The 27,037-nt window shown below is 34.3% G+C and overlaps 2 protein-coding genes and 1 long non-coding RNA gene across 4 annotated transcripts in view; 2 read left to right on the forward strand and 1 right to left on the reverse strand.

Annotated features, from left to right (window-relative positions):
• The window catches only part of LOC111618162, a 119,521-nt gene extending 101,095 nt beyond the window's left edge, over nucleotides 1-18,426 (reverse strand). The window contains exon 1 of the mRNA XM_023359624.1: nucleotides 18,280-18,426. Coding sequence (XP_023215392.1) covers nucleotides 18,280-18,341 — 62 coding nt within the window. The 5' untranslated portion in view covers nucleotides 18,342-18,426. The remainder of the gene's footprint in view (nucleotides 1-18,279) is intronic.
• Nucleotides 3,065-4,860, forward strand: LOC111618163. 2 transcript variants are annotated; one of them, XM_023359625.1, is made up of 4 exons: nucleotides 3,065-3,543; nucleotides 3,632-3,700; nucleotides 3,782-3,871; nucleotides 3,960-4,360. In XM_023359625.1, exons 1-4 carry the CDS (start codon nucleotides 3,163-3,165, stop codon nucleotides 4,092-4,094), a joined length of 675 nt encoding a protein of 224 aa, XP_023215393.1. In that variant the 5' UTR covers nucleotides 3,065-3,162; the 3' UTR covers nucleotides 4,095-4,360. The 2 variants fall into 2 exon arrangements, with proteins under 2 accessions (XP_023215393.1, XP_023215394.1); XM_023359626.1 differs by lacking the exon at nucleotides 3,960-4,360 and adding an exon at nucleotides 4,592-4,860 and having other exon boundaries at nucleotides 3,092-3,543.
• Nucleotides 18,427-20,555: 2,129 nt separating the features above from the next.
• LOC111618128 overlaps nucleotides 20,556-27,037 on the forward strand; it is an 8,008-nt gene continuing 1,526 nt past the window's right edge. Inside the window, exon 1 of the long non-coding RNA XR_002755523.1 lies at nucleotides 20,556-20,686. This is a non-coding gene — a long non-coding RNA (uncharacterized LOC111618128). The remainder of the gene's footprint in view (nucleotides 20,687-27,037) is intronic.

Consider the following 27,037-nt stretch of genomic DNA (forward strand, 5'->3'; position numbering starts at 1 on the left):
TACTTTAATATTATTTTTACGTGTTTTAGCTGGCAACACTCATTCGACCATGAAAGGGAGCCAGTATTTAAACGAAGCTTAATTTTCTAATTTTTAACGATACAATAGCGACGATTATTATTTTAAAAAATTTTTGTTAGGCTTAACATCGATGAAAATTCAACGCAAAATAGGTTAATAGCGATATACTAATATACTAATTACATGGGATATAATAATATACTACACTAATAATGGATTTTTTCATACTTTTCGGTTATCCGACTTTTCAATTATCCGACCAACCCCAGTCCCCAATTAGGGCGGATAATCGAGGTTCTACTGTACTTCTTATGGAAAAGATTGGTTTGGTATACGTCCTATTCGGTATAAGTCCAAACACTAGAAACGGATTAAGGTCGTATACCGAGGTTCCACTGTAACTCCCTTGATCGTACCGGGACTCGTTTTCAGTTTTAGCGGCACGAACATCGTGCGTTTACCTTTATAATATATATTGAATTGATGATGATTTCGAAATTAGATCCTATTCGGATCTAATTTCGGTCCTACTAATGTTTTGAAATTTACTAAAAATTTAATCTATGTGTAACTTCCGTTTACCAAATCAAATTTATGTGTTTAAAATTTCAATACATTTTATAAAAGAACGGGAGTGGGCTTAGTCTCATTGAGACCTTACATTATAATTTATAAAAAGCCCTATCATTATCTTAAATGATAATATATTTAAAGTACGAGGCCCTAAACACTATTTGGTTCAGTGTATACTTTGATGAGAGATTTTAAGAGATTTTAAATTAAAAGTTTCCTTAATAGTGCAATAATTTTCTCTGTAAGCGTTTAAAATATTTCATCAACGGATTTTTATATATTTGATTTTAAAATAAAAGGAACGGTTCAAAATTAAATGTTTATTGTTAGCAGGGCTGTGGAGTCGGAGTCGGAGTCGTGGAGTTTTGGTATTTTAGCCGGAGTCGGAGTCGTAAAGTTTTGGTGTTTTAGTCGGAGTCGGTAGATTTTTACGCTACGCCACAGCCCTGATTGTTAGCCATTAGCCGTTAACAGCGGCAGCTTGGATACGTTTGTAGAGCGTAACAAAGTATATATTTTTTTCTGTTACGTACTGTACAGTACATATAAATAGAAAATATTCTAATTCATTTTTTTTCCTTTATTAATTAATTTAATAATTGGCATACCGCAGGGTTCAATTCTCATTAATTTTATGTTTATCACTTATATTAATACATTTTTATCCCTTATTTTCTCTTCATTCATTAATCACTACGTAGATGATATTGCTAACCATAATCAACTTATACTGCAAACTGCTACAAATAAAATAAACAAATCGTTCAACATATTAAATTTCGCAATAAATCTCAAAAAAATAATTCAAATCTTTGTTTAATAATTTATCCCAGACTGTCATTTAAATTACGCGTAGAAAACTTGATTTAAAAATTTTCTATTCGTCGGGAGAATAATCTAGAGTAATTTCAAATCTGTATCAACAAAATACACTTCGTGCAATATTTTTTTAATAATGTGCACTATGCTTTATCTGTTTGTGCGTCGGCCTCGGTATTTCTTATTGGATGAACTTAATTGTCTAAAAGTTACTTAACTCTTAATAATAAACTTTTTCACCTAGCTTTTACAGACTCTGCCTGTTTCCGCTTACTCTTCTTCAAACGCATACAATACTTTGGTCAAATATATACTTATAAATATTTTATGGTTTACTCCCTTCCCAATATATTCACATTCGTATTTCTTCTGTTACAAAAAGACAAAACGCCTGCATTAACACGCTATTTTGCAGTTTGGGTGTCACAAGCCAATCATTTTCGTATCGCCATAATAAAGCAATTGAAAATCTCCAGGACAAGTTTTACCTAGATCTAAACAAATTTAAAGCATTTGTAAAAAATACTTTATCATAATTAATGTGTTTAATGTTTATTTACGCGTTTATATTTATATTTTGAATTGTAATATGAGTTTTAGCTGAGTATGTTATCTAATTGTACCGGGTAATTGTTATTATCTGCGAAAAATCGCCTTATTCTATTTTAAAAAGAAATGAATCACAATTTCATCAGTAAACTTTCGTCCGAGGGAGAATTATTTTTCAATAAGAATGAAGACGAAATCTGCCCATTAGATTTTGGGCAGATTTCTTCTTCATTCTTATTGAAAAATCACAATTTCATTAAACATCTTTAAATTCTTTGGCACAGTAAAGAAATTAATGCGTACACAATGCATTTAGAATGCATGCATATTTTATATTTATTATAAAATGATAGAATCATAAAATATGACCATATGAATTTTAATATGCATAAAATGCATTTACTTGTTTACCATACTAACCACATAAATGCAGTACAGTTGGTAAAATCCATTAACTAGGAATGCATTCGTGATAAACATCGGCTTATAAGGCATGACAGAATTTAATTTCGTTCTTCTTAATGCAACTTTATACGCAGATAAAATTATGGGTGATCAGAATTATTCTTACCTAACCTACAGTTAGGAGTAAGTATCCCGTTGTTTCATAGTTTAAGCCACTACTGCAAGATGAATTCGAATATTCAAGAGGAAATTTGCATGAGTTGTTTCTTGAGACCCTGTTGGACAACAGCCCTTATATTCGGTTTAGATCCGTACCGAATTTATCCCTGTAAACAGCGAATATACTTTTTTAAAAATCAAAAAGTAAAAAAACTCTATCTTCAATGTGTTCAGTTTCTATTATGGCAATATTCTGCCCTTTCCTTATGGCAATCGTTACCAGGTTTAGGCGAATATGCTTTGTGTATTGGATGGTACGAAGTATATAAGAAGGATGCTAAAATAATGAAAACTTCACTTCTATTTATAATCTGCGGCTACTCAATCATCCTGACCTTTATCAATCGCAATAAGCTCAATCTAATTACTAAATTGAAAAACAGATATTTCTATGAGAAATTCATTTTGGAAAACAATACTCTAATGAGAAACGTCTCATTTTTCGTTTCGTTCATTGTAATAACAATAACGATTCTTTTTCAAATTTTTAATTTGACTGTTAATTATCCTATTCTAGTAAACAGAGAACAATTTCGATTCGAAGCTCTCATTTGTACAGTTGACTTGGGTTTTATAATGATTTTAAGTATAGGAGGAATTGCGTATGGTCTACTGTTAGCCGCTTTATTTGTACTTATCCTCCAGAAAGAATTTGAAGAACTTAATTACGAAATGTCTACGATAAGAAGAAGCGACAGAAATTTGAAAATGAAATTACAAAATTCGATGATTCGTCACCAAGAATTGTGGATTTACATGAATCAGTTGAACACAAAATTCGAATTGGCTTTCGTACTTGCTTATTTCGGAATAATTTGGGGCACGAGCTTTTTGTATTACGCATACTTGTATATCGATATGCCTTGGATTTTTAGAATTTGGGTGTTGGCACTGATGATTGTTTTTTCATTCATCTGCATTATCTGTGGCTGTTTGCTATGCTGCATCGCATTTACGGTACGCGTTATTTACACTTGATTAATTTTTTTAATTTTTAAAACTTTAATTCAATTTTCGATTTATTAATGTAATTTTAATTATTTAGATGCAGAATGGATTTCAAGACGTTCGTCAATTTGCAATCTGCCATTTGGAACTGGAAAGAAAGCTTAAAGTACAGATTTATTTTCATTCTACTTTTATTATAATTCTGATTTATTTTAATAAATTATATTTAATACAAATTTTTTGTTAGATATTGAATTTCATGAAAAGATTCGGAAAAGTGTCTTTGTGTCTGACGATAGGAGGTTTCTTTTGTGTCAACAAGAGGATTCCTCAGAAGGTAGGTTCATTGACGTGGTGTCTTTGATTATTATTTAAGATCTAAATTTCTGTCAATTCTGAAATACGCTTTTATAATTACGCAATAGAAATCAATTTATATTGTAAAAATGCTTTCACAAATCGAAACTACGCGCAATGCAAGGATGAAGACTACTGCTGTAACGCTAAAGGTTTACATACGACACGTTTTTCATCGATACCTGAAGAAAATTTACCATTGACACATTGAAAAATTGCTTACTTCTTTAACTGTTATCGTTATTAAAAAGTTTGATTAAATTTCATGCTGCTGCTCACCAGTCGAACACTTTTCTAGAATTAATTTTTGTTTGCAGTTTATAGAAAGATTTCTTGTAATAGGCCAATAATTTTCATAACACAATGTTTCGTTTTCAACATTGAATTTTCTTATGGAGCGATTTTTCTCATTTTGCGATTTGTTCTATGTTTGCAGTTTTCATATTAAAACTATTCATAAATACGGAGCGATTCGTCATTTTTATTTTTGTCTGTTAATAAGATGAAATTCACTCGCAGAGAACACAACTTTCCAATGTTTCATTAGTTCGAATAGCGAAATTTTGTTTATATTACGCGAAATTTAAATTTGGTACTTGTGATTTTAAAACAAAAACCCTCGCGTAATACGAGAAATCTCTGCAACACGTTAATTAATACTCCAATCATTTAAATAATTATTCATGTTCTTTATTTGCAGATGGCCACAACTCTGCATTCCGTGTTTTCGGGATTATTAAAGTTGAAGAATGAATCCAGAATTCGTAGAAGCTGTCAGATCTTCACAAACATCTCTCATTCGAATGAAAACGGCTGAAATTATTTTTCGTATTTATTACTTAAACATAGGTTTTCTCAAATATACGATCACCAGTAGTCAACTAAACAGTAATATACAATAATTGTATCAGAATATCAGAACGAATACTGATTTAAAGACACTTGCTTATAAAGACACTTACTTATACTGTAGCCTAATTGATTCACGGTAATTGTTAAGTTCATTTGATTGTTTAATTACAATTAAATTAATGTAATCCCGTTTTATTTATTTTGAAGCAACGTGCATCAAAAGCCAGTTATTTGAATTTAGTAATGTTTTAGTAGTTTTATATTGCTATACAGATTTTTTAATGTGTAGAGACACGAAGAAAATAGTTAATATTGCATCTACTAAGTAACGAATAGAATATCAAATAATTATCATCGGATTAATGTTAACAAATATTTTGTGACAGTTCATTAAATTAATTAGAATAGCGCATTATTTAACACAGTTTGTATATGCTTCTGAGTTGTTAATAAACGATGTATAATTATACTCCTTAACAGCATTGTTACCTATTGTTTTCGATGTATTGTTGATTAAGATGTATTCTTGAGATAAAGGCGAAAAAGCAGATCTTATTTTGTAAATGAACGGAGTGAATGCACTGTTAAATATATTAATTTCTGTTAATATTCTTAATATTGCAACCAATGTGTCAATCACAATATGTCCTCTAAATTCATAATTATAAAATTTTTAAAATGAATTAAATATTATACATAACTTAAAATATAAACTGTGTACAAATTGTAGTTATAATTTCATCTCATTCAGTATCGAATATAAATTATTCAATCTCTTTTAAAATGATTAAACTTTGGCGGTAATTAATCGATGTAAACACAAAACTAACAATATTTATCATAATTAAACAGTTCGAATTTCAACTTTTTAACCATCAGGAACAAATCTAGTCGAATCAAAAAACCTTACTAATTATGGGAGTTGGTTTGTGGAGAGCTCCTTCTTCACTGCCTGGCTGAATCCACAATGGGTATGTAAAAGAGCCCTCTTAATTTTCACAGAAAGGAAAGCGTTTTGAAAAAAGAAGTATACTATCCAATGTTAAGTTGGTCAAAATGTACTACGGAAGAAAACTTCCATGTAATTTTAATCAGTTACGAGATTATCGACAAGATTGAAATCTGGTAACTTAATGGGTAAACAATAAATGATTGAATGTGACTAAATATAGTCTTTGGGCATAAGCAATGACAATTGGTCAAAAGAAACGAACAGATCACGCCTGGAATAGTATGGTAACACAGTAGCGTAGCGTAGTGGGGGCGGCAGGAGCGGACCGCCTCGGGCGGCACTTTTTAGGGGGCGGCAAAATTTCACAATAAATAATAATAATAATAATAATAATATCTTGTAAGAATTTGAACCATTTTATTTCATATTTTGGTCCACCTACTACTCGGACTGATTGAAATGAGCACGGAATAGTGCTCATTTCAATCGGACCATCCATGCCGGACCATCCATCCGGATAGTCCGTGAATCGACTCGCCGTCCGGGAATATCGTGCGCAACCTGTTGACTTTTTTTTATTTTGCTTGTACGATTTATTCGTATATATATATACACACCTCCAATATCCAATAGAGGTAGGTCACTTGCGTTACTCCTATCCAAGTCTCCCTAGTCGCTAACTGTAACTGATTTAGAACCAGCATGCACTGCACATTATTCTTCGCATTGCAAAATGACATACGCATGCGTCAGGAACTTCTATTCGAACAAACCTCACCTGCCGTCCGGGTCAGCGATTTTAATAAGGTGGCAACACTAGCACGGAATTTTTCATTACTTATTCTGTGACGAAACTGAATTTTAGTCTTTTAAATTGAGATAACTAAATAAGGGTGGGCGAAATTTTCCTCCGCCCGGGCAGCTGACACCTACGCTACGCCACTGTGGTAACAGTCAGGACCGCCGTAAACGGGCGTGCAAGGCGTGCATTGCACGCGGGCGTCACATCTAGGGGGTAGCAATCGATCGATCGATCACGTAATATTTAAAGTCATTGTCATAATACCCACGCTATCTATAGCATCAGAAATGTTTTCGCATGGAGAAAAAATTTTACCTGCGCGCAATTACTATTTCCTTATTTATATTATGGCGTTAACCGCGTCATCTATCGGAATAAATCAGAACTAAGATGCAATGCAAAACGTCTGTCAGCGGATTGAACCATCCGGCGGCGCCCGAAAGCCAAGTACTGTATCTATAGTCGTGCTCTATGACAGAAGTTGACAAGAATGGCGAAATTAGGAAATCCCCACTGAGCTCCCCTCTCAATTTGTACTTGTACGTATTTGAACAGTTCTATCGCATATCGAATTGCAATTATTTTGTTAATAATTCTTCTGACATGGGTCTAGATATAATTAATGATATTTTAACTTGGTTAGTGTGATTATAATTCAAAGTATCATCTGTCAGTCCTAAAGAAAAGTGCAAAAAATCGTAATTATGGTAAGTACCTACGTTTATTTATCGGCTTATCACAATAACTTTAATTTTATAATCACGCTTTTTCATGCGGTTTTTGCAAATATTTACTTAAACTATATTTAAAGCACCGGTATAAATTTTCTAACTTTTTAAACTAAGCTTTAAATACAAGTAACTAATTTCTGGTGCAAAAATAAAACAGTTTAATAATATCAAAAGTAACAGACAGAGCAAATATAACGTCTACTATCAGTCTGACTACGAACATGGTATGATTTCGTAGTCAGTACAGGCTATATAGAATTCTTAGAGGACATCTGACCCAAAAGCCGTCTTATTCCCAATAGTCCTTTTTCTAATTGGTTATGTTTGCATATTATTGTATTAAAAATTTTTAAAAATACAGTTTACGAAAAATTTCAGAAACTGCAGAAAAGGAAAAAACTATCAAGAGCGCAATTTTGACAGCAAAAACGAGTACAGAAAGAAAAACTGGCGGGTTGTATAATATAATTTTTAAGCAAGCCAGAAAATAAGTAAACGGAATGTGAAGAAAATATTTACGTAGCTTCAACAAGCACAGTGTTAAATCCAGAAGCTATAGACAGGTATGTGAAGAAAAAATTGTATGTTGTAGTCCTTCGGAAAGAGACTCTAGTAAAACTATAAAACAAGAGACGGTACTACTGAAAAACCTGTAAGCAATTTATCGTCATCATTAATATGTAGCAGTTTAGATTGTGGTAATGATCACGGTTTGTGGCCTGCAAGTATGACTAATGATCTTGTTAATATTTTGGTTAGTCGTGGTCCCGTACATTCCAGTGTCATTAGCAAGAAAATTGTTTAACTACAATTTTCTTGCTAATGACACTGGAAGAAAGTTTGCAGACAATTATTATTCTAGAAATTTTCCCAATGGAAAAAAATTAACAGAGAATGGCTTGTGTAATCTATTTCAAAAGATTCAGTCTATTGTTTTTGTTGTAAGATATTTAGTAAAACTGTAAGTAGTTTGTCTTCTTTGAACGGTTTTTCTGATTGGCAGCATTTATCATTAACATTTAAAAGTCATAAAACAAGCGTTTCCCAGAGTGAAAATGTGAAATCGTGGGTACAATTGAATAATATATTAAAAAATAAAACTACTGTAAATCAAATGCAACTGAGACTATTAGAATTAGAAAAAAAACAATGATTTGTTGTGTTAGAAAGAATCATAGCCGCTATCAAGTTTTAATCTGATCAGTGTCTGGCTTTTCGGGGCTTGTCAAAAACATTATATGAGCACGATAATGGTAATTTTCTAAAAGCAATCGAAATGATAGCATCCTTTGATTCAGTCATGCGAGAACATATTCACAGAATTCAATCCTCGAGATCTGATTCGAGTCGTATGACTCACTATTTAGGAGTTCAAATTCAGAATAAAATCGTTGATTTACTCCTGACAACCATAAAAGATTATATACTGGACAAAGTCAGTGAATCAAAACATTTCTCCATCACATTAGATTGCACAGCAGATGTAAGTCACACAGAACAAATCACAGTTGTACTCAGGCATGTTCTTTTAAACAATGAAACTAAAAATGTTGCAATATGCGAAAATTTGATTGGTTTCTGTCTAATCACCAGCTGCACAGGTGAAAATCTATTAAATTTTGTTTTGGATTTATTTTCACAATTAAACCTCAAAATTCAAAACTTACGATGTCAATGTTACGAGAATGGTTCTAATATGCGTGGAAAACACAATGGATTGCAAAAAACAATTTGAAAATCAATAATCGCATTTTACGTTCCATGTTCGGCTTATAGTCTCAATTTAGTAGTCAATGATGCAGCAAATATTACGCACGAAACTGTGATTTTTTAAAATATAATTCAAGAAATTTACGTTTTCTTTTTATCGTCTACAAAAAGGTGGTCGATAATTGGCAAACATTTACCAGATTTCAAATTAAAAGCTTTAAGTGCCATGCGATGGTCTAGCAGAATCGATGCAGTCAAACCATTACTGTATCATCTCGAAAAAATATTCGATGCTTTGCTGGAAATATCTGATAATTCGTCGGAATGGGATTCTACTACATCTCACAAAGCTCATTCGCTAGCTTTAAACATTCAAAATTATAGATTTAACAGCTTGTTTGTAATTTGGTACGATATTTTAAACGAAATTAATGTTCTGAGCAAAATGATGCAAAGTTCCACAATAAATACTCAAAGCTGTATAAATTTGTTAAATAAGTTTATTGATAAGTTAACAGAATATCGCACGGATGAACACTTTGAAAGGGTGTTAGAAGAAGCTACCAATCTGGCTCACGAACTCAACGTAGAAACAGATTTCCCATCAATAAACACAATTCCTCCAAGAAAAACACCAACACAAATTCAATAAAGTTTTACTAAACCCAAAATCAAATACAAAGTACAGATTTTTTAGAATCCTAGATCAGACATTAACTTCTTTAAAGGATAGATTTGAAGAGTTAAAAACATTTACCAACTTATTTGGCCTTTTCAGCAGTAACTTATTTAATTAGTCCAATGATGAATTAGAGAAATATTGTAAAGGTTTAAAATCTGAAGCTTTTTTTTATACTCTTTCCACCCTGTGGGCACCAAGATGGCCTCTTATAGAAGGCCCATTATGGGTTCGGCCAGGCTCACAATGGGGCGACCGGGTGGTGAGGGATGGGGCTTGACACGTTCGAGCGGACCACCCACCGAAAATCTCCTGGGAATTTTTTGACACGTCCGGATTCGATCCCAGGTCCCCCAGAGCGGTAGGCTGCCACCTTCACCGCTTGGCCATGCAGCCGTCTAATCTGAAGCTTAAAGACGATTCAAGTAATGTAATAGACATTGACGGTCTTGATTTGTTTAATGAAATTAATGCTTTAATTAAAGTTGCAATTTCCAGAAAACCATCTATTGATCCACAAACTATTACAATATCTTTTTACTAATGACTTAATTTCAACATTCTAGAACACAGCGGTACCGTGTTCCCCGAAAATAAGACATCCTCAGAAAATAAGACCTAGCACAGGTTTTGCTGAATTGCGAAATATAAGACCTCCCCCTGAAAGTAAGACCTAGCAAAGTTTTTTTTTACTCGCAACGGTCATCGACAGATGGTTGAAAGTGTCCGTTGGCTTTTTGAAAGTACAGCCATTGATTGGTCAGCAGACAATCACGCCACATGGCATGAATTGCATAAGGCTATGGCTTGGGAATCACCGATTTGCATAACGTTACAACTGGTGAACGCTAATTGGTCGGCCAGGAATCACGCCCCATCACATTTGCATAGTGTTACGGTTTAGTACGCACCAATTGGTCATCGAGCCCGATGTCAACGCTATGAAAAGAGTTGAAGTGAGAGCGGGAAGTCCGCTCCAGCAGGGAACTTCGTAAGTTCATTGATGAGTCATCAATGAACTTACGAAGTTTCATCAATGGTTTAGCCCGGTCTTTGGGTCTGGCGATGCTGACTATTTTTGTGAATGGTCGCTACTTGCTTGGCACTTGGGCTGGGGGACTTGTCTCCCATCCATTAGGGGTGCTGTATAGGAGTAGTCGTACCGGATGCCAGATCGGTTTTACCGGTTGAGGCGTTCAATAAACTTTATCGACGTCGACACGACTGGATATACGTCACTCTCGTTTAAGTTAGACTTGAGAATTTTTTTGTTCAACAGTAAATGTAAATTTTTCTTCATGGAAAAATAAGACATCCCCTGAAAATAACACCTAGCGAATCTTTAACAGCAAAAATTAATATAAGACACTGTCTTATTTTCGGGGAAACACGGTAGCACTAAGAATATTACTTACATTGCCGGTTTCAGTTGCATTTGGTGAAAGGTCATTTTCAAAGTTAAAACTAAAAAAACTATTTAAGATCAACAATGCACCAGCAAAGACTAAGTAATTTAGCTATTGTTTCAATTGAACACGAAATCTTAGACAGCTTGGATACAAGAAAATTGATAGCAGATTTCGCAAACATAGAGGCAAGAAGAGTTCAATTTCTGTTGATAAATATTCATATGATTTTACACTTAAGTAAACAAAAATAACTTAGTAAAAAACAGTTTTTTTTTGTAAAGTATTTCTTTTCTTTTTTCACATCCTTACAAGACAACACTAAAGAGCCTTTCTGGCAAGCTCAGCGAAAGTAGTCATAGATAAACAGGGTGCGGCATAATCGGTATTGCACACGGACGTTCAAACAGCTAGCGGCGCTTCTGGGTAACAGCCATAGTTACTACTAGTACCAAACATCCGGTATATACCGTAATCCTGGATACCTCTTTGTGGTATGACTTGNTGTAGGGTCAAATTCTTTTGGTTGAGGGCATTTTTATTTTAAATTTATTAAAGTTTTAAAGGATTTAAATGCTGTTATTAACTTCGAATTTCACACTTACAAGACAACACTAAAGAGCCTTTCTGGCAAGCTCAGCGAAAGTAGTCATAGTTAAACAGGGTGCGGCATAATCAGTATTGCACACGGACGTTCAAACAGCTAGCGGCGCTTCTGGGTAACAGCCATAGTAACTACTAGTACCAAACATCCGGTATATACCGTAATCCTGGATACCTCTTTGTGGTATGACTTGTAAAGTTTTTACTTTGAAGAAAAATTTGTATGTACATTCAAGAAATGTGCATCAAGTGAAGCTCGTTTTCTTTTTATCTTCTACAAAAAGGTGGTCGATAATTGGCAAACATTTACCAGATTTCAAATTAAAAGCTTTAAGTGCCACGCGATGGTCTAGCAGAATCGATGCAGTCAAACCATTACTGTATCATCTCGAAAAAATATTCGATGCTTTGCTGGAAATATCTGATAATTCGTCGGAATGGGATTCTACTACATCTCATAAAGCTCATTCACTTGCTTTGAACATTCAAAATTATAGATTTAATTGCTCGGTTGTAATTTGGTTCGATATTTTAAACGAAATTAATGCTCTGAGCAAAATGATGCAAAGTCCCACGATAAATACTCGAATCTGCATAAATTTGTTAAATAAGTTGATTGATAAGTTAACAGAATATCGCACGGATGAACACTTTAAAAGGGTGTTAGAAGAAGCTACCAATCTGGCTCACAAACTCAACGTAAAATCAGATTTCACACCAATAAACACAATTCCTCCAAAAAACAAACCAACACAAATTTAATATGAAGTTAGTGATGAAGTTTTACTAGACCCAAAATCAAATACAAAGTAGAGCTTTTTTGTAGAATCCTAGATCAGACATTAACTTCTTTAAAGGATAGATTCGAAGAGTTAAAAATATTTACCAACGTATTTGGCCTATTCAGCAATAACTCATTTAATTACCCCAATGATGAATTAATGAAACATTATAAGGGTTTAAATTTGAAGCCTTTTTTTATACTCTTTTCGCCCTGTGGGCACCAGGAGGGCCTCTTATAGCAGGCCCATTATGGGTTCGGTCAGGCCCACACAGGGACGACCGTGTGGTGAGAAACGGGGCCCGATATATTCGAGCGGACCACCCCCCGAAAAACTCATGGGAATTCCTTTACCTGTCCGGATTCGATCCCAGGTCCCTCAGAGCGGTAGGCTGCCACCTTGACCGCTTGGCCATGCAGCCGTCTAATCTGAAGCTTAAAAACGATTCAAGTAGTGTAACAGACATTAACGGTCTTCATTTGTTTAATGAAATTAATGCTTTAATTAAAGTTGCAATTTCCAGAAAACCATCTATTGATCCACAAACTATTANTAGTCACGTTCGGTTACGCGTTACGCGAGTGGAGGAGAGTCGGAGGGGTCGACGATAAGGCGAGAGCAAAGTCGAGTAACGACACCATTTAAAGCAAAACAACGATTTATTTTACTAGCTATCTAAATAAAAATTATACAAAACTCCGCGGCTGAGAGAGAGAGTTTACAATTATGTTTCATACCTCTGTGACAGTATCGGGTGGATACTTCGTCTGTTTAATTGCTGACAGGTGATTCGAGTTGGTCACAAGGTCTTCTAATCAGTGTCGTGCAGTAGGTCAATGGGAAGTGAAGGTCCGTTTGGTCGTTCGATGGGTGACTCCTTAATCAGCGAGCGACTCCCCTGAGAGGGGGAAGGAGGCCGGCTTTTATACCCTTTTGGTGGGAAAATTCGTCATGTGATCAATTGTTTTAGCAGGTGTGGGGTCAAAGGTGGTGTTAGAATGACAACAATATGACGAATTTCGCCGATAACTGTAAATTATGTACGGTTTGATCGTGAGAATGTTTATATTAAAACAAAAAGAGTTATAATTTTCGCATGTACTTTAGATTTCGTTTTTGTAGGGTCAAATTCTTTTGGTTGAGGGCATTTTTATTTTAAATTTATTAAAGTTTTAAAGGATTTAAATGCTGTTATTAACTTCGAATTTCACACTTACAAGACAACACTAAAGAGCCTTTCTGGCAAGCTCAGCGAAAGTAGTCATAGTTAAACAGGGTGCGGCATAATCAGTATTGCACACGGACGTTCAAACAGCTAGCGGCGCTTCTGGGTAACAGCCATAGTAACTACTAGTACCAAACATCCGGTATATACCGTAATCCTGGATACCTCTTTGTGGTATGACTTGTAAAGTTTTTACTTTGAAGAAAAATTTGTATGTACATTCAAGAAATGTGCATCAAGTGAAGCTCCACATTTCATTATTTATTTATTTAACCAAACGACCCTATGTCCATTGGCCTTTTTCAAGGGTTAAAAAAAACAAAAAATACAAACATATATATAAAAAAATAATTAGCAAAACAATAAAAAAGAACAGAAAAAAATAATAAAAATAAAAATACACGCTCGATCACAGCTCGATTTTTTTCGCAGCTCGATTTTAAATTGCCTGTAAATAGTCAAATCTTTGTATTCTTCTTTCAAAGCATTCCAGTTATATATATTACCAGCCAAACCCGATTTCAGGCCAAACTAGTTTAACTTTCTCTTCATCATTTAAAACTGCATGTGTAACGCCATCTGTTACGATATTTTATTATTAAGAATTTTTTATATTTTTAATTATTATAAAATGTTAAAAAACGTAACTTTGAGAATAGGGATGGGTTTTATAAAAATAAAAAAATTGTAAATACTAATAACGAGGGAAATCGTCATTAAATCCGACCTTACTAGAGATATAAGACAGGACTCTCGGTTCGAATTGTCTGCTGCATTACCAGAAATGTTTCATAAAAATATAACTTGTGTTTAATGTCTTACCTTTAATTAATGGGGTGACGAAGTCTGTTATTTCTTCCTCTCTCCAATTTTTCTAAACATGTTCTCCAGTGCAATGATATGACATATTACGCTACCGTCATCGCAATGTTTTTCCAAGAACTTTTGCACTTTCAAACAATTCCTCTTAGGCTTCTTTTCTAGTTGGGTTATGTCGTTTGATTCCTCGTTATCCTCTTCTGAAGAGACTTTAGGTCAGGCTACACAATTATTAAAATGTTTTTCGTTGACATGTCTGCATGTAATTCGGCATTGTTGTGGATGGCCTAAAATTCTTCTACGTGCATAGGGTGTTCGATACCGGAACAAGTGTTCGTGTTCAGCTGTTGTAATGTTTCGTGAAGTGCTTTATCGTAAACATGAATAAGTCCTTCTGTTTGGTTAACCCAATGTAGGTCTGACCATTGTAAGATCACTTTGAGTATCACCTTCGTCCCATGCTTTCTTAATCATGAAAAAGTACATCCTTCGAATAAAGATTAATCGGCTTCTCATCGTTAATGAAGTCGGTGACATGTTTCACTCGATGACCACGATAATGAGCCTTGAAACATTTTATAATGCTTGCAGTTTTATGACATGTGGCCTATTCAACCAGCCATCATTGTAAGTGTGATAACCGTCTGTTCTCCAAACAAGGAAGATTGGTGTTTGATTGTTGCATCCGTTACACAACCGTATTTGGCGTTAATTTGCCCAATCAAATAAATAACATGTTCCAGTTGTTGATGATTGGCGATTTAAAGGGGCATCACTTTTTTATTCCTCTTTAAAGCAGTTTTCTTTATGGTTAATAATGTATCCAATTGTCCGGCGACCAATCTTAATATTCGACAAAATAGAAAAATGATGAACAATCAGAAATTTATCGATAATCAGGTTCCTTGAAGAGATAAAGTTCTTTTCTTCTCTCATCAAAAAGTGTAGCCTTCTTCCTGAAATCATTTTATCCACAGGACTACCACCTTCATCACCGAAAACCAGAAGCAGTCTGTAGTGGCCAAAAGTAGTATAGGACAGACTTAACAAATTTTTGAAAGAATTTGGTGAACGCCTTCAAATGTTTCAACATCGGGGGTAAATTTAAATTAGCTCTTTCCAAAAGCGAGAAAGCAAAACTTTGGAATTAAATAATGTTCCAAGCGCCTTTAAAGCATTCAGATGTCAAAAGTAATTGCCAGGAACCATTTGATTGATTCACAAGTTCTTGGAACGACACCAATTATGCATTTACTTGTAGGTCAAGCTTCACTTCCTGCACCTGTTGCACATTATCGACTTTTTTCGGTATACGACATTAATTCAATTATACGCGGCATCTATGAACAAGTAGCGCTATTGGTGTACTACACCAGACTAGACGTTCGCGGTGCCACGGTTTATAACAGGGGTGGGCAAGAAAGAGGTCAGTGGGGGCCGAAATGTAGGTTTTGCAAAATGCATGGGAGCCGCAGTTCTGTACTTTTTTATTCTGTAATGCAGTTCTGAACTGCGATCTTATTATATAATATAAATATTATATAAAACAAATATTGAATTTTTTTAATAAACATATTTTCACAAAATTGTAGAAATAAAATTGTAAAAAAATAATAAAAAGCAGAAATTAACACTTTCAGCAAGAGCCACGTGTAACTCAAAAAGAGCTGCACGCGACTCTCGGAGCCACATTTGCCCATCGTGGGTTTATAACTTTGTTAAATTTCATCTGATTTTAATTTGTAAGTAAAATTTTATTATTTTTATTAATCATGAATTGCAAAAAGGCAAATGAAAAGCAATAGAAAACTAAAAAGTGACTAGAATCAAAATGGAACTGAAAAAAGAGATTGCTGAGAAATATGAAGGTGGCATGCAAGTTCGAGTCCTATAATTCGATGTCCTATAATTGTCTACCTCAGCTGCTTTAAAAGTGATATCAAGCTTATAACCAAATAATTCAGCAATTTGTTTAATGTTAATAATCAGTTTTATGAAAAAAACATTCATATTTGCAGACTTTGTACTCAATTCTATCCTTGTCCAATTTGCACAATCTGACATAATGCAGTTATTGAAGCTACTGGGCATAATTAAAATTAAGACAGCATTGGTACAATTATTCCAGATATTACAGGTTCTGACAAGTAAAGAATTTTCAGAGTCCTGCCACAAATACATATTGATTATTGGCAATCTGTGAGATGTCATAACATGCAAAAATTTAAAAAAACTAATAAGCAGGCTTAAAATTAATAAGTACAAATGTATTAGGACAGTTTATGGGTTAATTATACTTTCTATTTGCAAAATTTCCTCAAATTTAACACAAAATAAGAAAAAAGTGAACTTTTAAGAAATTTGTGGTATTTCCCGGGATGAGAAGAATTTCCTCGGTTAAAAAACCAGGCAGGATCACGGGATCCCGTTTGAGAAACCCTAATACGTACCTAATAACTAGTCCTACTGTTTTTTCCCTTCAAAGTCTCTTTCAACAGTTTGTAAAAAACAATTTAATAATCAAATTATTATATAACTTTAGTATACAGCTTGATAGAACATAGTATTGACTTTTTGTACTAAATATATGCCAGAAAATAACCTCATAAATTGGCAATTCTCTTCATGCCATAAAAGCCAGAAAACTAGGACACTATTCTACTTTTTTTTCTTTATTTCAAATTTTCATTAATTTTTGAAATGATTCAACACCGTGGGTCTTATCTCACGAAGTGGTCCCTGTAGTTCACGATCATTATGGTTGTTTTGTTCCTTTTACTCGTATAGAAATTGTCTACAATCTTGGCAGATTGCCAACAGCATCAAGCAGAGATAAAATCTTACCAAACTGTATGAAAACAAGACCAAAAAAAGTAGCTATAAGTCTATTTTACCAAAGTCTCTATTTTAATACATAAAGTATTTCACAGTAGGCACTTTGCCTGGGTAAGAGAGCCAATGACAGATCATTTGAAAGCTATTACATCAATGATTTGCTTTCGGTTCGTTTACGGCAACGGTTACCCGATAAAGTGACTTTAAAAGCCACTTTATTGGTCACCAGGCCCAGTATTTGACGACAAAAACAATATCAAGTACAGTGATTCGAACACTCTTTTGTATTAAACTGTCGACACAGAAAGAAACATAAACGCAACTTAAAAATGTAATGTTTTCATCCATTGTAATTAGTTAGTGTGTTTACTTGTGGCCTAGCAGAAAAAAAAAAAACACAGAATACCAATAGTCGTCAGTGCATTCTTGCCTCGCTGACAAGTTGGCTTTTTTCGCATAAATGGGTGCCAGCTTCCCGTAAAGTCCTCCCGAAAAGTACTTTCCTCTCAGCAGATCAGCCACTTGCGCTTTGCCTCGTACCATCAATCTAATGTTTAATTGTGTGTTTTTGATGGAAGAATATCATGAAAAAGGAATATTAAATGCTGAATATACTCTATATACTGTTATCTAGTGGAAATTTCTTCCAGTTATATTCTCTGTATATACCCACATATTATTGAATTCTTTAACTTCTAGTTAACTCCAATGTCTTATAATACATAAAATTCTCTTTGAAACAAATGTTTTATTTTATATTTTGCAATTTAAATTAATTTATTTATCGTACAAATTATATATTATCAAATGTCTCTTCTTCATTAAACTCATTTTATCCCCCATCAGTCCGAATAATTCCCTAAAGATTTAGGGAAAATTCTTGTAAAACCTTACAAATATTGTTTATCACATAATTATGTAAAATATCGCGCAGACAGGTTTAAAAGGAAACATTTATTCGAATTTAAAAGGTTAATATGGGTAATGCTTACTGTTCTTCCTCGCGTCTCCGAGGGATATTGAAAAAACCTCGAAAGAAACGATCGAAATCCATTTCGAATCTCCTCAAATGACGAAATCTCTCCGAGTAAAAGCGTAAGCCGACATTAATGGCGACTACGTCTACAGTGCCATCTCCCGTCTCGTTTATGAATCATTTATTTATAAATTATTTATTTTTAAATATTTCTGTACCTATTAATGTAATATTGATGTATTATTATAAAATCAAATAAAATTTTCTTATATTTATTTTTTCGTCTAGAGTTTTCTTTATCGAAAATCAAAGAAAGTATTTTTTCTAGTGAATTTTTCGTTGTTTCGCTGAAAAAATTTTTATGTTTATTTTGAGGAGAAAAAGTTTTTTTCTCGCGATTATTTTCTTTATTTAATTATATGCTTCAAATTTTCTTTTTTGTTTATAATAGAGACAAACACATTAAGCAAAAAAACTGACACGAAAAAATTATTCGAAAGTTACTATATTTATTAGTAAAATGTAAATAATTATAATACTTAATAAATACTATTAATTAATTTAGAAAAATTAATAATTTTCAGTAGTTTGTAAAGTTCAAATGTCGTCTTCCTCTCTATAAAAAAAATAATAATAATAAAATTTGCATATGCGCGAATGACTTTTTTTCTCGTCTGAAATAGTCGTCTGCTATTTCGTACTAAATGGCTGCGATGATGCGACGTCTGGTGACAACCATATTAACTACGTTAAAACAGCTTTTTTTTTAAAATACAATCTTTATCTTTGCTTCAGTTTATGTAAATTTAATATTTTACTGTATATGTTATCAATTAATACTTTATTATTAAACAGAATATAAATGGAATGTATTAGTAGTCATTTCACTTTTTTTCTTTTGCAAAATAACTATAGAAATTCTTTTAGTATTGTTTGGCACAAAAGATAATCAAATTTTAATCTATTTCAATTTTTCTAGTAATTTCATTAATCTGTTTTATAAATTTACCTACATTTTAAAAATTTTTAAAGAATTTTAATAAGCGAGTTAGCATCGATTGAACTAATTTAACATTAAAAAATGAAATTGTGTGTGCCGCCATCTGTTATGAGATTTTGTTATAAAAAACTTTTTATTTATTATTTATTTATTTAGTACAAGAAGAATAGGGCATACGACGTGATATTACAATCAATAAATAATAATTAGGCCTACAACATAAAATAAAGTAATGGTGCAAGTTCAACACCAAATAATAAGACTATTGAAAGGAGGCAATACAATAATAATCACAATAATAAATAATAACTACAACAACAATAATAAACATATTCAAAAATTATAAAAAAAAATACATAAAAATTCCAGCGAACCTAGAAAACGTACCGAAAACACCGTACAATTGAGCTTTCAACGACAGAAGCAGAATAGACAAGTCTTACTGAAGCTTGTAAAGAAGCTTCAGTAATTACTTCAGAAAATTACAGGTGAAAAAGGCCAAGCGACAGAAATCTACAGAGTGCAATTAAACTGTCAGGTAATACAATGATGCATAACAGAACAAAACATATTGATATATTAAACATCATTTCATAAGGAAACAACTGAGACGAAACTGGTGTTTGGATTCTTATAGATGAACAACGTGTAGTCAGATTAAAAAGTGGTGTTAAATAATATAATTTGATCTTATAATCTGTCAACATTATTTTGTTGTATTTTTATATATACTTATAGGTGAAATGGTGTTCTAAAGTTATGTGATGTTTCGGTTTCGTTTTCTCTCTTTTTTGTGTTATGTATACTTTATTTTAAAAAATAGTAACTTCTGTTTTTTTCCACTTTTAACACGCCTTACACCGGAGATCGAATTCGGGATAGTTAACAAATCCCAGGAAGTTTTTGGTAGTGTGCTGTCCCAGATACATCGAAACGCGTTAGTCAACACTCGATCACCTCCATTGTGAGCAGGGACGAACTAATTTAAAAAGGCCATCATAGTGCCCACACAGCAGAAAGGCAAAAAACAAAAATATTTCCTGTTCTCTGGTCACGAAGAAAACCTATTATTTTACTTTCATCGTGAGTTCGGTAATATGGGAAAAGGCCTGACATCCCGTTCGTGAAAATTGCCTAGGTTTCCCGAAAAGATTCGAACCCGAATCCACCAAGCCCATTATAATTTTCATCATAACAATTCAGTCGTTATTATACTTGCGTCAGATTCTCAAAGTTAAGTAAAAATAAAAATTAGAAATTAATCATTAGCATTTTCTTTCGTCTTCATTAAAGACGTAACAAATGAACTTTGACAATTGACCGATTGTTGGTTTGCTCTTATTGTTCTGAAGAGTGCGATTTCGGATATTTCGAAAATTAATTTTGATTTTGCTGGGTATCGTCCCTTGGCTGATCCCTTCGGGTGAGAGATTTTTAACATTTTATTCTTATTTATTCAAATGACAATTTACAGAAGAAATTGCAGACTTTAAAGTGAAATTTCTGGGTGAAAATTATAATTAATTAATTAAAATATAATTGACAGCAATTATCTTCAATAACTTTATAGATTTTAGATTAGCGGAGATTTATAGAAGTACATTTTAATCGATTTTAAACTGAAATTGTTATAACTATTTTCAATAATTAGCGAAATGGCCGACGGAGGTTCCGATAAATTTGCGTTCGATATGATCATAAGTTCAACAGGTTATAGTTAACGACCTCGAACTAAGAGCTACGAGATTTAGAATAAGGGCCGCTAAGTTTCTTAGTGGAAAACAGCAAATTTAAAAGCTTAAGGCCTCGGACTTTCAGCTTTTAAATTTAAATTTATTTGAAGAAGGAAGCAAAGTCTGTTTTATAATAGAATTAGCAGATAAGCTCGGAGTTGCTCGGGTAAAGAGTAACGATAGCAAAGATTAAGATTATTACATTACATTTAATCTTACCCGTTTTCACAGAATGCATGAATTAGGTCCCCTGTTTCCAGACTAATTAGAAAATTTTTAGATGGGCTAAAAATATTTTCGATTTCCCGCAAAAACGCAGAAAACCGCATCTGCGCCTGTAAATTTTGCACATTGCTTTTTCTTAACACTTGTTACTGAACACCTTCCATTGTTGAAGCGTTAATCCTGTTCCTCTCCCCGTGCGGAGACGGGGAGAGGAATATATATAATCGAGACGGATTGATAATAATAATAATAAGCTCAGAGCCCAAACGGTTAGAAGTTCAAAGTTGAAATTTGTCACGAGAACGCACGCTAAGAAGGGATTTTTCGAAATCCCTTCTTAGCGTGCGTTCTCGTGACGTACCCTAACTGTGTAACAAATTTCAACTTTGAACTTCTAACCGTTTGGGCTCTGAGCTTATTATTATTATTATCAATCCGTCTCGATTATATATATAGCTATGTGACCGTAGGGTCGGTGTCTCTTTGACACCACGTCAGGATGTGACACCACCGAGTCTCTCAGGACTCGGAAATCGCGACTTTACGACACGCGAGAGGTAGAGGGTGAATGGTTAGATTCGGAGTAGAGGTGAGGAGAGAGACGAGGAAGTGATTCACTCAGACTCCATAGTAACAAATAAATAACAATTTTATTTATAACAAAAGAAAATACAGATATACTCTATATCAAGCATGACTAACGATTCCCTTAATTATTACCAGTCCGTTCGAGAGAGAGAGTTTACAACCGAATCGCGGGTTGATAAATAACTCTCTTCGGATTTGAAGATCCGTATTAAGATGACACCGCCGATGGAAGGTTCGCTCAAGTTCTTGTCCGTTAACAGGAGCACGGAGGTGTGGAGGCACGGAAGTGGGGTGATATTCTTAAAGAGGCACGGTGTTACTTCTGGACTCTGGTTCACGGTTTTAATCCTTGAGGACGACTTTCGTGGAGGGACTTTGGAAGACGACTGACCTCGGGTGTTTTTTTCCGTTCTCCCTTGTTATTCCTCTTGGGTTTTTCCCATGAGGTCAGGCGGTTGTTAAGAGTCTGGCGTCCAATGTGGGCACTTTATCGAAAGTTCCGAGTGACACATCACTGACTAGCTGGATTTTCCTCAACCAGGAACCAATTCCGTGGGAAATAATTTTTTTTTATGGCTTTTAGCCTAACTTGATAAAACGATGGAAGTTAATTAAAAGTTAAAGTAACACTTTATTGGAGGTCGGTTCGTCCTTCACATCACCCCGGCCTTTGCAAAATAGAGCTTGTTCTGAGTGAGCAAGATCAATTTTAATGAGTTGAAGGTCCAATGGAGTAGGTAACGGATAAGGGGATTTCCTCGAGGTTCTTGAGATATCCGATGAAATCAGGCTTAAGAAAATGATAAAGACCCGTTTTGTGAACACATATAATATTTGAAAGTCTCTCTCTCTCTCTGAGTGAATAATACTAACAGGAAGTATTTCCGACATTGATATGATTATATTTATGATATGGTTATCATTCTAATTAATTATTTCCGACAGTATATTTTATTCGCGATACACATAGTTTTTATGGAATTATAATGTGAGATAAGCAGTGGGTCACTGGTTAAGTCCCAATTGACCACTTACTCTGCACAGGCTGGTAAAACCCGATCTCGGGGTCTGTTGAATGTCTAGGAGGGCAAATCGAGTGGGGAGTGCGTCGGTAAGTCGGCAGGCGTCCTTAATTGACAGGAGACAGGTTAACAAAATAACAAAGCATTTATTGAATAACTAAATCTAACTCTACAAGAGGTGAACTTACTACTAAGGTTAAATGCGGTTATATTAAAATATTTACAGAAATTGATGACGAATTTCGTAGCTATGTCGCTGACCTAATTTCTAGTTCGCGAGAGAGCGCTTTTACAAATTCTAACCCCTAAATACCTCTCGATGGAAGGGTGAGTTTGGCGAACTTCGTCTATATGGAAAAGTGTGGTGTCTTCCGTGTCTTCTATCCGATGTCCTCTCTCTGTAGCTGGATCAAGTCCGCTGTATGGAAGTTCGGGAGTCGAGGTGGGCACTATCACAAAGTTTAACTTCCAATGACGAATCGCCCTGAGCTTCCGGAGATTCGAGCTTTTATATCATTAGCGTGGGAAAACTGTCACGTGATTGACTTTTGTTGACGATGACGGTGCATTCTTCACACTTAATTGTAAACTTCCTCGGCTAGTTGTTATACAATCGGTGAAATCCGATCTAGTACAAATCCTTCGGGTTTTTTCCGAAGATAATTAACAAAAAACTTGGATTTTTAAAAAGCCCGTAAAAATCAGCGAGCTCACAATAATATACTCTCTCTCTCTCTCTGTGTGTGTGTGGCTACGCGATGAATGTGAGGAGAGTTGGGTTGGTTGAGAGGGTTGGGGAGAGTTCGTTGTCTGCTAGATTCTGGATAAAAGAAGGAAGATCGATTACGATCCTATTAAGCTTATCCGGAATTTAATATTAGGATTAGTTATTAGTCAAAAGTAAATTTTTTTACTGTCCCTTATTAATTTTGTCTGTTCTCTTAATTAACTCTGCCTTGTTAATTTTGGTTGAACGCTATTTTTTTCTTTTGGCGGGCTAGCCTTTCGTTTGGGGATTCGACTTCGCCTAGGTGGCGGGAGAATCCAGGAACGTCCTTCCACCGGTCCCCGGCTGCGTAATGCATAAGAATGAGAGGAAGTCAGTTCTCTCGGTTCTTCTCTAGGGGTAGATTCTATTATCCTTTCTTTACCTTTGGAATAGTCCTCCTGTGATTCTAAGTCCGTTTCTGGTTGTGGTTGAATCTCGGTGAGGATAAATTCGTCCCATGGGTCGGCACTTAGGGAAGGTTGGCGGAATAATATCTTAGGTTGTGTGGATGTTGGCGTAGAAGATCGGTTTAAACTTTCTGACCTTTCGATTGCTTGTCTAGCGGTGCAATGTTTCAATCTATTAGCGTGAACTTGGAGTTGTTTCTTCGTTTGAGTATTCTCGATAAGGAACGTGACAAATCTTAATTTGGATATGATACGAAATGGGCCGGACCATCGGAGTGCTAATTTTCTTTTTACCCCTTGAGATAGAACAACCTCGTTAAGGAAGAATCGATCGCCCACCTGATATGTAGGAATTTTATGAGTTCGGCGATGCATTTTTTGACGTTCTCTGGCTGCGGCTTCGGCGTATTCTTGTGCCAATTGATGGACACTGGCCATTCGAAGGTGTAGTTCCGACAACAAGACAAAACACCTGCATTAACACGACTTTTTGCCGTTTCAGTGTACAAGCCAATCATTTTCGTATCGCCATAATAAAGCAATTGAAAATCTCGAGGACAAGTTTTATCTAAATCTTCACAAATTTAAAGCATTTGTAAAAAATACTTTATTATAATTAATGGTTTTAATGTTTACTTACGCGTTTATATTTATATTTTGAATTGTCCTATGAGTTTTAGCTGGGTATGTTATCTAATTGTTGTACAGGGGAGATGCACTTATTATCTACGAAAAATCGCCTTATTCTCTTTTAAAAAGAAATGAATCACAATTTCATCAGTAAACTTTCGTCTGAGGGAGAATTATTTTTCAATAAGAATGAAGACGAAATCTGCTCATAAGATTTTGGTCAGATTTCGTCTTTATTCTTATTGAAAAATCACAATTTCATTAAACATCTTTAAATTCTTTGGCACAGTAAACAAATTAATGCGTACCCAATGCATTTAAAATGCATGCGTATTTTATATTGTATTATAAAATGATAGAATTATAAAATATGACTTTATGCATTTTAAAATGCATAAAATGCATTTACTTGTTTACTATACCGACCACGTAACTGCAGTACCATTGGTAAAATCCATTAACTAGGAATGCGTTCGTGATAAACATCGGCTTATAAGGCATGACAGAATTTAATTTCATTCTTCTTAAAGCAACTTTATACGCAGATAAAATTATGGGTGATCAGAATTATTCTTACGTAACCTACAGTTAGGAGTACGTATCGCATTGTTTCATAGTTTAAGCCACTACTGCAAAATGAATTCGAATATCCAAGAGGAAATTTGCATGAGTTGTTTCTTGAGACCCTGTTGGACAACAGCCCTTATATTCGGTTTTGATCTGTACCGAATTTATCCCTGTAAACAGCGAATATACTTTCTTAAAAATCAAAAAGTAAAAAAACTCTATCTTCAATGTGTTCAGTTTCTATTATGGCAATTTTCTGCCCTTTTCTTATGGCAATCGTTACCAGGTTTAAACGAATATGCTTTGTGTCTTGGATGGTACGAAGTATTTAAGAAGGATGCTAAAATAATCAAAACTTCATTTCTATTTATATTCTGCGGCTACTCAATTCTCCTGACCTTCACCAATCGCAATAAGCTCAATCTAATTACTAAATTAAAAAACAGATATTTCTATGAAAAATTCATTTTGGAAAATAATACTCTAATGCAACGGTTCCCAACCTTTTTCAGGTGGCGACCCCTTTTTATAAAAGCCAAGTGACCCGCGACCCCGATACTATTGAAAAAGACATTTTTAATTAGGTAATTAAAAAAACAACGAAATTAGTTTTTTAGTATAATTTTATTTTAAATTATGTCTAATAATTTAATGCGATTGTTGAAATTGTATGTTATTAACCAGCCTTAAAATTCGCGGGTGAGTTTTTGTTAACGCCAACCTCATGTTATTCTCAACATTTAATTTATTCCTCTTAAACTCTCAACACATGATTCAACCAACTGTGACGGAATAGCGTACCTAGATTACACTTATTTTAATTTTTAAAAAATACAGTTGACCCACCCATAACACGGTAGTTACGTTCCGTTTTTTATGAAATTGATGTTTTAGGAGACCTTGCCAATCACAGCCCGACACGTGTGAAGTTTACTGACTACGGGTGTTTGAAAGGTTTTCTTCCATAAAATTAGTCGATTCCTAGACTAAGTCGGCTCAACATTTTCAAAATACGTATATTTTTTGCGAATACTCCTGGTATAAACTATGCTATAAACAAAAAAAATGTAGGATTACTTACCGAGTGTGCACCGTTCGACGTCGCCATTGCTTAAGCTTGTTTTCGTCGCGGAGCAGCGCACTAAATGGCGGCCGCGTTTTCTGATAAATTATTTTTCTGCGAAAACTTCGTTGAACTTTGGAGACATCATTAATATAAATAATTTTTATGGCCATTAAATAAGAAATGTTTCTTTCACAAGAAATGTATAAAATTAGTGCTGTATTAGACTTACGGTACCTAATTTACATACTGTACAGACGATAGTAACCTCAACTTACTCGCCTAAACTCTCTGTAGCGTGGCGCTGGACGGCGGAAAGTATATATATAATTATAATAAAGTTACAATGAATTAAGTTAATTTATAATTATATATACAGTACCTAATTTATATATAATTTTTATATAATACTGTACAGACGATAGTAAACTCAATTTACCCGCCTAAACTCTCCGTAGCGTGGCGCTGGACGGCGGAAAGTAGTTTGGCTGCCCGATGACGTTTTACTGAATTATAGGAATTTTTTTTACCATGTTTGTACGGACACCGTCGCAAGTTTTTCGCCGTTATATAGGAATCCGAACTATAGGAACCCGTGTTATAGGGGGATCGACTGTTTATCAAATTATTCAAACTTCAAGACACCATTAAAAATAAAAATTGCATTATAGTGAACATTTTTTTTAGTTAACTGTATAAGTTGGCGACCCCACAGAAAGCCCGTCGCGACCCCCTTCTGGGTCGCGACCCATAGGTTGGGAACCCGTGGT

The sequence above is a fragment of the Centruroides sculpturatus genome, unplaced genomic scaffold (genome assembly GCF_000671375.1).
Source record: "Centruroides sculpturatus isolate CEXI.00-Female unplaced genomic scaffold, Cexi_2.0 scaffold62, whole genome shotgun sequence".
Taxonomy (NCBI): domain Eukaryota; kingdom Metazoa; phylum Arthropoda; class Arachnida; order Scorpiones; family Buthidae; genus Centruroides; species Centruroides sculpturatus.